Source organism: Rutilus rutilus (genome assembly GCF_951802725.1).
Source record: "Rutilus rutilus genome assembly, chromosome: 11".
Classification (NCBI taxonomy): Eukaryota; Metazoa; Chordata; class Actinopteri; order Cypriniformes; family Leuciscidae; genus Rutilus; species Rutilus rutilus.
The window spans coordinates 30,838,524-30,851,569 of record NC_140216.1 but is presented as its reverse complement, the minus strand read 5'-3'; the positions used below and the strand labels follow the sequence as shown (position 1 = coordinate 30,851,569).

General features: G+C 44.7%; 1 protein-coding gene across 2 annotated transcripts in view; it reads left to right on the top strand.

Annotated features, from left to right (window-relative positions):
* Positions 1 to 440: 440 nt before the first annotated feature.
* ash1l (ash1 (absent, small, or homeotic)-like) overlaps positions 441 to 13,046 on the top strand; it is a 31,395-nt gene continuing 18,789 nt past the window's right edge. For both annotated transcript variants that reach the window (XR_014629123.1, XM_084422978.1), the window contains exons 1-4: positions 441 to 592; positions 1,458 to 1,554; positions 5,492 to 6,290; positions 7,674 to 12,051. Coding sequence is in view for 1 of the 2 variants with exons in the window: in XM_084422978.1 (XP_084279104.1) it covers positions 5,703 to 6,290; positions 7,674 to 12,051 (4,966 nt within the window). In the remaining variant the exon portion in view is untranslated. The remainder of the gene's footprint in view (positions 593 to 1,457; positions 1,555 to 5,491; positions 6,291 to 7,673; positions 12,052 to 13,046) is intronic.

Genomic DNA, 13,046 nt, shown 5'->3' with positions numbered 1-13,046 from the left:
TTTGTTATGTTCTTGATGTGAACGAGAACAATTCGTTCCACTTTAAAGATTCGTTCAAAACAAACAACTATTAGTTGCTGGTCTCCTAATGATGGATTCTGCTCACTTATCCTATTACACAACCCGCCTCACGGCTACGATTCCCACGGGAGTCTCGATATTTCATCAGTGGGTAAACACTGCCACGAGCGTACGACAACACACGACCCTCTTTTTCAGGAGTCAAACGTTTTGTGATTCATTAAACGTGTAACTGCTCTACATTTTCATCCGAGCAAAACAAATATAGCCCGTATGTTGTTCAAATGTCTGTAATTGAATATGCCCCGTACAATTGAGCAGGGAGAAAGTGTCGAACAGCCTTCTTCGACAACTGCCCTCGACTCCCCTCCCTTCTACCCGTCCCCCTCCTTTCCTCGCCTCCCCTCCCGCCCCGCTCTGACTGTGAGAATGCCCGTGGAGTACTGACAGAAACGATACGGGCTTAGCAGACATGGAGGCCCGATTAACGAGAGAGGCCCATTCCGACGCGTCTGAGCTCGACTAACGCTGACCCGGAGAGGGATTCGGGCGACACATCAGATTATCACGGGTAACAAGCGCCGCACACAAGACGGGGGAGAGGGTGAAGAATTTGAGGCAGAGATCCATTTCGGGTCCTCTGTTGATTCAACGCAGCAGCCGCCATTTTGTTGACAGTTCGTGTTTTTAATAACCCGTGCAAGGCTCATCCCGAAGAGGGTTAGATTTTTGTATTCTGCTTCTTTTGGTCCTCCCGAGGATGTTTATACGCTATTGTTGGATTTTTATTGACGACCGGGGCGATAAGGGAACACTTTACTAATCTGTAACACACCAACAGCGGCTGCTTCGTTACATTACTAACGTTAGTCGTGTGGACGGATCGCGGGGGTTTAGCTAGCCATACCAGCAAATGTGCCTGACAGGACAGATCAGCCGTTTCATTAGAGTGTGGGTTTAGTGGTACCAATTACCTGGTGTGAATTCACTCATTTGAGAGGTAGTAAACAACACAGAGACGTGAATTTGAATGACCGTTGACGTTGTATACGTGGGGTTATAGCCGCGATGAACTTACATTGCTCTGACATGTGTCTTAAAAAAATGCAATGGCAGCAAGGTATTTTGACATCCCGTTGTAGTAAGTCTCACATTCTAATAACTTGCTAATAATGTTTTATACAGTCTAGTTTTTGACATATACAGTAGTGTGAGGTTAAGCTCAAGATATGCTCTTTGCTAACGAGCTATGCTAGCTATATTAGGATCATAAACCGTGACCAGTGCGCCTCACGTAGATAAATATCGTAATTTTTGCGGGGTGCCTAGATCTACAGACTAGACGAATATTGTGTTATGCCATGCATTGGTTAGAATGTTCTCCCGAGAAATGTGACCGTTTTCCCCTTTGCTTTTTTTTTTTTTGGCCATATCAGCAATTTCAAGATAAATATCCAAGCGACCATGCTGTTGCGTACGAAGGGAGGATTTTGATCGCAAATTATGTGAACGCCGTTCTGGACCGCTATCAAGGTGAGTAGCTTGTTAATTCTTACTGTATTTTAACTGCAAATACTCAATACATTGTGTTACCCTTTATTAGGGCATCAGCTGTCAAAACAAGTGAGGAAAATGCAGTATTTTGATGCGTAACTCGCGAGCTTTGTTTGTTGTTGTCAGAACGTATGGTGTTTAGTAAGTGTTGCGGTATTCATGAATGAAGGAGTTCTGAACCTGTTTTACGTGTTCATATAAAAATAGCAGTTTCATAGAAATGAACCTCCAGTAGCACCTGCGAGTAGATCATCCTCAGTTAACCTCACTTACAATAGGGTTCAGTGCACATGCAAATTGCGCGCGCCTTTGCTTGGTCATATTTTTCCCATTGGAGCAGATGTCTTGAGTAGCGTAGGAAAGTGTAGAAAGTGGTGTCTGGAGCCTTTGAACCACCTTTGACCTCTGACTCCGCTGTCAAGGAAACCTGAACTAAGCTTCCCGCTGACTGAGTGCTGTTTGAGTGGATAGCCGTGATTTCAGGCATTTAGTTTGTGATCGGAAAAGATTGCGCTAAGACGCATTCTGTTTGAAATATGAGTGCAGATTAATAGCAGATCCCGATGCTTAGCCTGTGGCAGAGAAGTTTAGTTTCGTTTTGTGGTCCTTTCCTATCTGATACTAAGTTGCGAGTTAGATAAATAAATCTTACAGTTGCTTCAAAATAATCGACACTTAAAAATGAATGAATATCATTTTATTAGATGAGAAGTAAAAAACAGATAGCACATGCACAAGTCTGCTTTTAATATGCCGTTCAAAATGAAAAATATGTAGACACTTTCTTGTTGTTAAACATTAACATTCATAGTTGATGTGCGGAACTACACTGAACTTCACTAAAAAATACTTTTGAGACCAGTTGGTTAAAAATAATCGCAAAGATGACTAAATAAGTGAAGTTAACTTTGTGCTAAGAAAAAATCTAGACATAATTTGTTTGCAGATGCCACTTGGCTGGATATTGTTTTCTAATGCAATGACATTCGAGTGTGGATACTTCGCCCTAAAATGATAGTTCTGTCATCATTTACTACTCACCCTCAAGTTGTCCCAAACCTGTATGAGTTTCTGTCTTCTGTTGAACACAAAAGATGATATTTTGAAGAATGTTGGTAACCAGATTGTCAGAATTTTCATTTTTGGGTGAACTATCCCTGTGAGTGTCTAAATACATTACATTTTGGGTCGGCATGAAACAAAATTCACCTTATTTTCTAAATGCATGTTACTAATCTTATTGTGACTGATTCATCCATGTATGTTTAATTTTTTTAAACACTTTTTTGAGCTTGTAATTTTTAATCAGTCATAACTAGATTTTCCAGTGAAATGACAGACGTCTTTCTGGTGATGCCAGACTTCTATAGTCATGTCATTCACTTAAACCCCACCCCTTTTATACAATCCTGTGCAAGCTTGCATCCAATCAGCTCCATCCAATCTGTAACTGATGAGTAGAACTCAGTCCCCGCCCTTTTTTTATTTTTTTGATAATGTTTACCTCAGATGTAGGTCACAATACGGAAAAAAATGTGTTGCTTCTCCGGTTGCATAGCAACTTCACTATGCAAATAGTAGCTTAAAAGAAGGTTTTGAATAAAAAGATATAACTGCATGTAAAGGGAAGAGTGGGAAATGAGAGGAGATGATAATTTTTGCTGTAAGTCATCTACACCATATTTTTAATAGCTTTTAGATGCAGTTTGCCAGAGTTTTTTCTCCTTGCCATCTATTCACCCTAAGGCTCACTAAATCTCTCAAACTTCAACTGCTCCACAGTCTCTCAATTTGTCCTGCAGTGTTCTTTGGCTGACTGGAGGTTGTGGTTTTCAGTACTCATAGAATAAACGAGGGCATCATAGTTGAAGAAAGGCTGTCTAAACACACTGAGTTAGTATATTATATCTCTATGCTGCCAAAACAAGCACAGATTAAAGAGTCATGAATGACAGGTGCTGAAAGAGCATGGATGGAGGAAGCAGAGCAATCGATGACTTCAGAGTTCAATTTTTGTCTGTTGATAAGTTCGCTTTGTTACACTGAGACAAATTGCTTTATCTGGTCACAAATTACTCAACGACAAATTACTACTATAACCAGAAATTATGCATAATTACATGCAACAAACCCTAATCCTAACCCTATAGTAAATACATGTAGTTAGTTACTTAATATTACTCAGTACTTAAATGTATAATTACAGTGCAACAAAGACGCCTTAAAATAAAGTTTAACCCATTTTTATTAGTGCAATTATACCTAGTTCACATTGTTATTAGTATAGTAATTAACTATAGTAATGTGTAATATAAGTGTTTTAGTTGGTTTATTTATTTTGTTCTGGTAGCTCAACTGGTAGAGTATGACGCTTGCAACGGCAAGAGCATGTGATTCCTATAGCATCAGATACATAAATGTAAAAGTGTTGGATTATTAGCAAACGATAGCTTGCTGCAATTCTGTCCAGCTTTCCCTCAAGACTTTTCCCGCAGCCATTTTACAATACAAGGTAGCATTTATTTTTGGCATCTTCTCCGCAAAGAGAGGAGGGACAAGAGAGCGAATAACACAGTAACGAGAAGCGGAGTACGACCCAGAGCGCTGAGGAAATAGGGGAATGATTGTCACTAAGGGAGGGACGGACCAGGGAAAAAAAGACGGAGGGAGGGAGTGCTAGGGAAATGTGTTTTCGATTAGCAGAAGCACAACGGCTCTAGTTTGACCGCTGTACTGTTAGATTTCCAAGTGAGTGTTAGAGGGAGACTGAATGAGTGAGAGGACGAAGAGAGTGACAGAATGGGGTGAAAGGGTAGGTCGGATACAGAACAAGCGAGGTGTGATTTTTGGAGCACCATGTGTGAAACGAGAAGGGGCGAATGGAAGAGCGTTTAAGTGAAATGGGGTGAGTAATTATAATAAACATAGAGAAGTCGGAGTAGAGAGAGGGAAGGCATGACTCCAAGTTCTGTAGCCAGATTATAGTTGTGGTGATTTCACAGAAAACAACTCTCTCAATATAAAAGACCACCACTAATGAAACAACACTCCGTAAAAACGGCTCTCTGAGCTTTTTCTCGTGCCGAGCTGTAAACGGCCGTAACCGTACATGTAGCGTTCCATTGACCTAGGCGTTCTTAATAGACTTGTGTAATATTTAAACCATCACTCTCAGCGGGGCATAAAGAAACTGTCCACTTCTGTTGCTCTGCCCTCTCTTTTTCCTTTTCTTTCCCGGCCTTTCATTCACTCTCTGTGCTTTTCTGACTAGAAGTCATAAAAAGGGCTCGGAAAGGTGACTGGATCCTCTGTCTCCCAGAGGACCTTTTATGCTGAGGTCACCGCTCGGTCTCGCCTCCCAATGACTTGACCCTCAGAAAGCACCTGTGGCTGGCGCGGTACTAAATTACTCAGTGGCCTTTTGTTTTGGAGGTGTGTTAGGGGCAAAAGGGTACTTTTTTGTCAAGCCCCCAGTACTTTTTTTGTGCATTCCCAAAAAGTTTTATATTATCCATGTAAAATTGTGCTTGAGATAAAGCTCATTTATTAGAATATGAAGCAATGCAGTTGTAAAAAAAAGTTTTCTTCAAAAGCCTCAATGATTCATAAAAATATTACTGAAATGTGTTTAGTTTATAAAGTAAATTTGTGTCAGCTTTATGTCTGGCAACATAGGTTATCATTCAGAGCCACCTATAATCAAAAGTCTGGGTCAGATTTAGGATATTAGTGAATTGCAGCTGTCTAGCCTTTCTATGTCCTTAGTTTGATCATTCAAAGTCAGATTTGTGGTGGTAGTGATCCATGTTTGCAAAGCCATTCTGTGTTAATAATTAAATTAAAGGTTAACGCTGTCTTAGAAGTGTGGCTTATTTGTCTTTTGGTCGTAACACCCCCTCTGTTTTTATCTCCACAGTTTGAAGGTGAGAGAGCTGGGCACTTGGCAAGGGACGACATTGCTTCAACCCAACAAGGATTTATTTCCGACCTCTGCTACACCCCCCTTCCCCTTCCCCTCCATTCAACTTCCTTCCTCCTACCTGACATCTGGAAAGTCCTCCTGTACCTATACCTGCGAGTAAGAACATCCTGTCTCCCTCAAGCCCCCCTTGTTCCCCAAATCACCAATGGATCAGAGGACACAGGGGGGACCCTCTACGCCACCTCCGCTCCCTGCCAATGCCCCCCCAACAGAACGTGAGAAAGAAGGAGTAGGAGGGAAGAAGGATGATGAAGAGGAGAAGAAGAAACGAGAGAAACCAAGAGATGGAGCACAGAGTGAAACTTGTGGTGCTGAAAGTGGGACTAGTGACCAGCAGCAACAACAACAGCAACCCACACAGTTCTCAGTCAAAGAAACCAGTTACTCTGAGGGCAATGTCAAACTCAAAATAGGCCTGCAGGCCAAACGCATGAAGAAGCCACCTAAGATCCTTGAGAACTATGTCTGTCGGCCAGCCTTCCGAGCCACTGTAAGACATAGTGGAGGCAGAGGTGGAGGGCGTGGTAATCGTGGGGCTGGAGCCATTGATGGGAGCAGCCACACTTCTAGCCCAAGTCATGGAAAAGAAGGAGAGAAAAGCCCCTCTGTCAACCGAGGAGCACCTCTATCATCTACTGCTCCTGCTGCTACATGTCCCTCGCCTTCTCTTCCTCCTCCGCCTGTTTCAGCCAGCCAAGTCACTCCTGTGAATGGAAGTGCTCCAGCAAAAAGGGTAAGGTTGTTTAACTTGTCATGCATTAAATGTCTAAGAAATTGTAAACAATGAAGAGACTAGCTGAAATTACATAACAAGCATCCAGTACAACAAACCAACAGGGATAAGGGATAGACAAACTCAAATATCCCTTTCACTACACTTTCCTTTCACTAAACTGTGGTTTCATCAGATAAATAAGCTTTGCTCACTCTTCTCACTCTTCTCTCTTTCTGTCACCCAAACACTTAAACTTTGTTTTTTTTTTCCTTTTCTTCATTTCTCTAACTATGATTTTCTGTTTGACCCAGAGTACTTTGTTGTTCACTCTTAAGGGCCTTACACACCGGGACGAATATCGGCGCGCGTTATTCGCCAGCGTTTTTCAACGCGTTTTTTGTGTTCACACCCAAGCGATTTTCGCTGACGATGAGCCGAGTGAACATGCAAATTCATTCCCTGACATTAGATGGCGCGATTGTCAAACGTTCGTGGGAAAAAGTTACAAGCCTATGTACATGAAAGACAATTAAGTAAAATGAAACTCACCATCAAGGCCCATTTACTCTGCAATACCACTCCATAACAGTTCTCTTTTATCAAGATTTTTGTAGTCGCGTTTGACATATAGTTCTTTATGTTCCGACACCAACGAGGCCAGCAGCTCTACATTCATCTTGCCTTGCATCTTCCTCGTCTTATTTCTTCCCAGCAGTGTAGACGCTATCTTCTTCGCCTGTATGTGTGCTCGGCAAGACCGTTTTGTGTTTGAGCGCCCCCAAGTTGTGTTTTACTGTAACTTCAGAAGCTCCAGACACGTGAGCAAAAGCGCCAATCTCATTGGTCGGATAGTTTTTGACGCGGCGCGTCAAACCAAAAAAACGAACCCGAGGCGTTTTTTTTAAAATGACGCTTTTACGCGTGGCGTTTTTCGCGTCGGTGTGCACACTCACATTGGCGCCCTTTGTTTAGTCACGAGGCGTTAAACGTCGGCGAATATCGCGCGCGAAATTCGTCCCGGTGTGAACAGGCCTTTAGATTTTGTTTCTCAAACTTTGTCTCAACTCTGTCCAAATGTCTTTTAACCCTGCTTCTATTTCTCTATTTCGCACACATCTTCCTTCTCCCGTCTCTTTCTTTGTTGTCCTGCTGCTGTATTATTGATTTGAAAGAAGAAAATAAACAAGTAAAAATGGTCCAATATTCAGTTAATGAACATGAATTTTAGTGGCATAAAACATAAAAAATACATAAAATTAGGTATTTTTTCTAATAGCTTGGAGAAATCAAGCACAGTTAATAATGCATTTCTTTGTGTTCTATGATTTTCCATATTACATTGAATTAAATGTATGTAACAGTGTTTCTGTGACTCAGTATTTTTTCTTTATATACATATAGGGTCCTCCAAAACTTGCCTGTAAGTCTGAGGGAAAAGCTGATGTAAAATCTGTTGCTTCTTCAGAGAGACCCCTTAACCTTCATCGCCCCATGACAGAAAGCAAATCACACTCCTCTGGAAAGAAAAACCATGTTCCACAAACCAACTCTCCCGCCCCATCGCCACCAACAATGCCCCCAGCTGCCACATCGCAACAGGAACCCAAAACAGATGGGATCTTAAAATCTTCTCAGTACAATTTTTCTGAGGGGCAAAAGGAACAAGAAAGAGGAATTTCTGCCTGGGGTGCCCCTACTGTGACCGAGAAGCTTGCTCAGCTCATTGCTACATGCCCACCTTCAAAGTGCCCAAAGCCGAAAGCCCGGAAGGTGTCGCCAGCTCCAGCACACAGTAGCTCACCCCCCTTAATTTCTAATCTGCAGCGCCCTGAACGGGCTATGGCAAATAGGAACACCTATTCCAGGGCGGTGCACCTTGCCCCACCACCACCTGTTTCACGGCCCCCAGGTCGCCCATATGGTTCCAAAAACAAAGACAGTATCCTTGAAAAATTTTCTGGCACCTCTAGAAAAGAGGAATCAGATGGACTTTCAAAAGGTGTCACCAATAGCAACAGCAGCACAACCACCACCACCACTAGTACTGTTCTGTCTCAAAACAATAGTCGTTTGACAACGACATCCACAAATGATAGCACTGACAACAGTACCACCAATGGATTAAAATCTCGTCTTGGGCATTGCCCATCTCATTCTTCCTCCACGGCTTCTCTTTCTTCACCAATATTTTCCTCTTCCTCATCCTCCTCCTTAGAGAGAATAGGAAGTACAGGATGTCACATAGGTTTGCCAGGCTCCCTAGCCTCATGCCCTAGAGCAAGCCCCTCCAGAATAGAGGAGTTTACTGAGAAAGACAAAGAGCGTGACCGAGACAAAGACACGGACAGTCCCAGAGATTTAAGTAAGGGCTCCTCTCCAGCCATGGCAGGGAAGCAAGATGCTAAAGAAAGGTGTCCTTTGTCAGCTCCTCGAAGTGAGAGGGGTAAACACAGTGAGAGCTCAAGCCCAGTCAAACGTAGTCCCAATCAGGAAAGTCGCGTTAGTGGGGTACCAAGTCCTGCTGAGTCCACCAAATGCACTATTTCACCTTCATACCCTTCTGGTGCCAGCAGGAGCCCAACACCACTATGCGATGACATTGGGGCTGCATCTCCTGCATCACCAACTGAGCAGGATTCAAAGCCTCTTAAGAAGCGGCGGGGACGGCGACCTCGCTGGACGAAGGCGGTGAATCGAACCCACAAGTCTTTACTTGAGGCTGCTTCTAACCATCAGAAACTCAACACACCAATGCCCTTAGGGCTGTCATCCCTATCCCCTGTTCGGCGTCCTGTGGGACGGCCTCCGAATTCTAATCTCATGCCCCCTGTTGTTTCAGAACTTTTTGAATCTTCACCCAAGAAGAGGGGACGGCCCAAGAACAAAATGCCTCGGTTAGATGCACCAGCACGTGGCCGCACCCCAAACAAACTGGCACCCTCAAAAGTCTACTCCAGTCTGCTCAAATCTAAAGAAGAGCAAGATCCCCCTGTTTTGCACCCTGAAGTGGACTTTAATCCACCTAAACCCATGGCAAGAAAGCGAGGGCGCCCCAAGCGCTTACCTCCAACCCTTCCACAGGAAACCCAGCCCCCAACACTTGCTCCTGAGTCAGGGGATGCTTCAGTAGGTGAAAAACCTTTTCGTAATAAGGGCAATGGGCAGCTCATCATGAAGACGATCATAGGTAAAATCAATAAAATGAAGACAGTAAAACGAAAGAGGCTCCTCAGCCAAATACTGCTTGGGCCGAAACCAGGGACTGAGCAGGAAGGCTCCAGAAACAGTGGGCCACCAGGAGCTCCGGCTGCTACGAAACCACAGTCTCTGTCGTCACTTGCTGCTACATTTGGGGGCAAATTAGGGCCGCAGATCAATGTTAGCAAAAAGGGGACAATATATATGGGTAAAAGGAGGGGTCGTAAACCAAAATCATCAGCTAATCTCTCTCCAGGTGCCCCCACACCCCCTCCGGAACCGTTCTTGTCGCCAAACACTTCTTCCCCACTTCATCATCACCAGTCGCAGACCTTGCAAAACCAGCAACACCAGTTGCCTCCATCTGAGGTGTTCCCTTCCCCATCACTTTCACAGTCAAGTGGAGGTCAAAGTCCCATTAGCGATGCTAGCTTTGTTGAGCCTGGCTCAGTGCATTTCTCATCCCACCCACACTGCAGCCATTCCCATCAGAGCCACCACTCATTCTCCTTTCCCCCACCTACTTTTTCGGCCCCGTCTGCTCGCACTGTAGGGAGCACCACATCATCCACAGCACACCCATCTCAAAAGAAGTCTTCTTGCCGGGGTTACCACCATCACCACCACCACTACCGGCAACACTACCATTATCGAAAGTTTTCTCCTCCAAGGCCGCTATTGCCCACGTCTCCTGCTCCTCTGAGTGAGCTGAAGGAGGCCACACCTTCCCCAGTCAGTGAATCGCACAGCGAAGAGACGGTACCCAGTGACAGTGGCATTGGAACAGACAACAACAGCACCTCGGACCGTGGGGAAAAGGCTGGTTGTGCAAGTGGCTTAGCTGGTGTAGGGGTCTCACAGGGTATGGCAAGTGGACTCTTAATGCCTGGTGTCATAGGTCCAGCCATGGGCACGGGAATGGGACTTTCTTCAAGAGGAAGGAGGCGGCACTCATCTTCAGTTCTCTTGGAACGTCCATCACCTACACCCTCTCCACTTGGAGCGAGGGCATCACCTGACCCAAGAAGACCGCACCCAGCTGCTCCATCATCTGCTTTGGTTGGACATAAAGAGAAGCACAAGCATAAGTGCAAGCGTCGTGCACATGGCTGCCCTAGCTATGACAAAATAAAAAGGCAAAAGCGCAAACGCAAGAAGAAGTACCTTCAGCTGCGGACACGCCGACAAGACCCAGACTTTTTGGCTGATTTGGATGAGATCTGTGTTCAGCTCAGTGATATACGAATTGCTCATCGCACACCTACACTTCGTTTGGGTAGCAGCTTGGGTCTGGGTGCTGGGGCAGCAGGACCGGCCCGTGGGTCTGGCTTGGGAAGTGCCAGAGCCAGCAGCAGCCTTGGAGGTGGAACCAACCCACCACCCCATCACTATCTACATAGAGACCTCTTGCCCACCATCTTCAGGATAAATTTTAGTGGATATTATTCGCCCCACCCAGCCTACCCATGTGATTCACTTCATTATGTCCGTAAGCCAGATCTTAAAAAGAAAAGAGGGCGACCACCTAAGCTCAGAGAATCTATATCAGAAGTACCGTTTGTACCTGGGTTAGGCTTTCCCCTGTCTAGCGGTGGTTTCTATCACCCTTCTTATGGTGTCCCATACTCTTCTGCCCCACTGGGACTTGGCTACTATCGGGGTTATACCCCTGCAAGTGCCCTGTACCCCCACCCCCATCACCAGACTCCCCACTCTGGCCCATCCCACCATGTTCATTCCCCCTCTTTTCCTCCACCTCCGCCCCCTTCTTATGTCCATCATCATCACCCATCCCACCTGCTTCTTAACCCCTCCAAATTTCACAAGAAGAAACATAAGCTGCTTAGGCAGGAATATCTAGGTGGTGGTCGTTCGTCAGTACTCTATCCTGCCATGTCGTCTGAGCTGTCATTTGGCTGGCACCACAAACACAAGCATAGACACAAGCACCGTGATCGCTGTGGAGAAGAGGAGGGTGATGATGGTGGTGGAGTTGTAGGTGGCAGAAGTGGAGGAGGTGAGGGGTTGGGAGTCGGAAGAGGGGAGCGAGGGAGTGTAGAGTCCCTTCAACGCTGCCGGTTTGGGCGAGATGGCTCTGCTGACTCCAGTGCTAACAAACAGACAGCTTCTGCCAACTCTCCTTCCTCTTCCTCCTCATCTTCTGCAGAACGGTACAAGCGTAAAGAGGCCTCTTTGTCTTGTCTTGGGCCTTCACGACTGTCTTTGGGCAGCACAAGCCGGGGACATCACCCTGTTGACTCCTGGTTTAGAATGGGAAGTTCTGATACTGATTACTCCAAACTCTGTAGAAACCAGTCCCTTTCTGGGTCTGGTGCATTCTCTGAAGGACATGCGCAAAATACAGTGGAGTGCTCAGAGAGTGACGAGGAAGATGCTGCTTCCCCCATTGAGGAGGCAGAAACCAGCCACCACACCAACTTGTTTGCATCTGCACTATCTCGAACTTCGCTCAAGGGGAGTCGGAGCAAAAAAGGTGGAACGTCAGAGAGCCCCAGCCTTTCACGTTTGGATCGGACAGTGAGAAGGGATCGTTCCACATCTGCAGAGAGGAGAGAGATGGGTAAGTGAAAAATCGTATGAACTTATGCTGATATTGATAAGCCTATTAAACTTATAAACCATAATCATAGCGCAAAAGTATTACATTACATCCATGTTCAGTTCAGTAATGTCCTTGCATTTTTTTACATGTTGTTTTCAACCGACTGAATGCAAATATGAGCCTCCTGATGTAACCCAAATTTAGTTTGACATTGTCAAGGTTGCAGAATTAATGCAGTGAAATGTTGTCACTCTCCAAATATAGCTTTACCTCAGCGTCCTTCATAATTCTGTGCTAAAATTTTATTGGGCGTCACTTGCTTCAGTGCATGCTGCAAATTTATGATTAGTCTTCAGTACTTCCTGTCAGTGGTCTGTATTGATTTCAAGGCCTGGTCATCACATCAAAAGCATTTTGTATGACCTGTTTAAAGCGGTTAATACAAGAATAGTCAAAGCTGCAGCTTGTAGTTAAAGGTCCTACAATACATACTACCGAGTATATACACAGAATGGCTTGTTGCAACATAATTTCTTCTGCACTCCAATAGCAGTGGGATTCCAAATAGGCTACTTGCATATACAGACCTGGGGCTAAATTTCTTCACACTCACATAAACACCTGCTCAAATGTTACAGTACTGAACCAGGTAAAACAGAGCAGGTTTCATAACAATGCAGCTTCTCAGTCATGCTGGGTTGGATGGGCAGTGTGTTTGTGTATATGTGTTAATGCATAGAAGATCCCTAGTGAGACAGCAAAGTGTAGTATGTAATCCAGGATTAGAGCTCAGGACATGAGGTCATCCACCGGTCATTGACTGCACCATTAATTCATGGTAGCAGTGAGAGCAAGAAACTGATGAGAAAGAGTAAAAGAGGAGGATTAAGGGCTAGAGGAAAATAGGACTGATAAAAAAAAGACTAAGGCTGTGAATAAGATGTGATTGGAAGGAAGAGTTAGTTGATGAATTGGTGCCCATATATAGTTAGTGGTGCTTGCTAAGGCAGTCA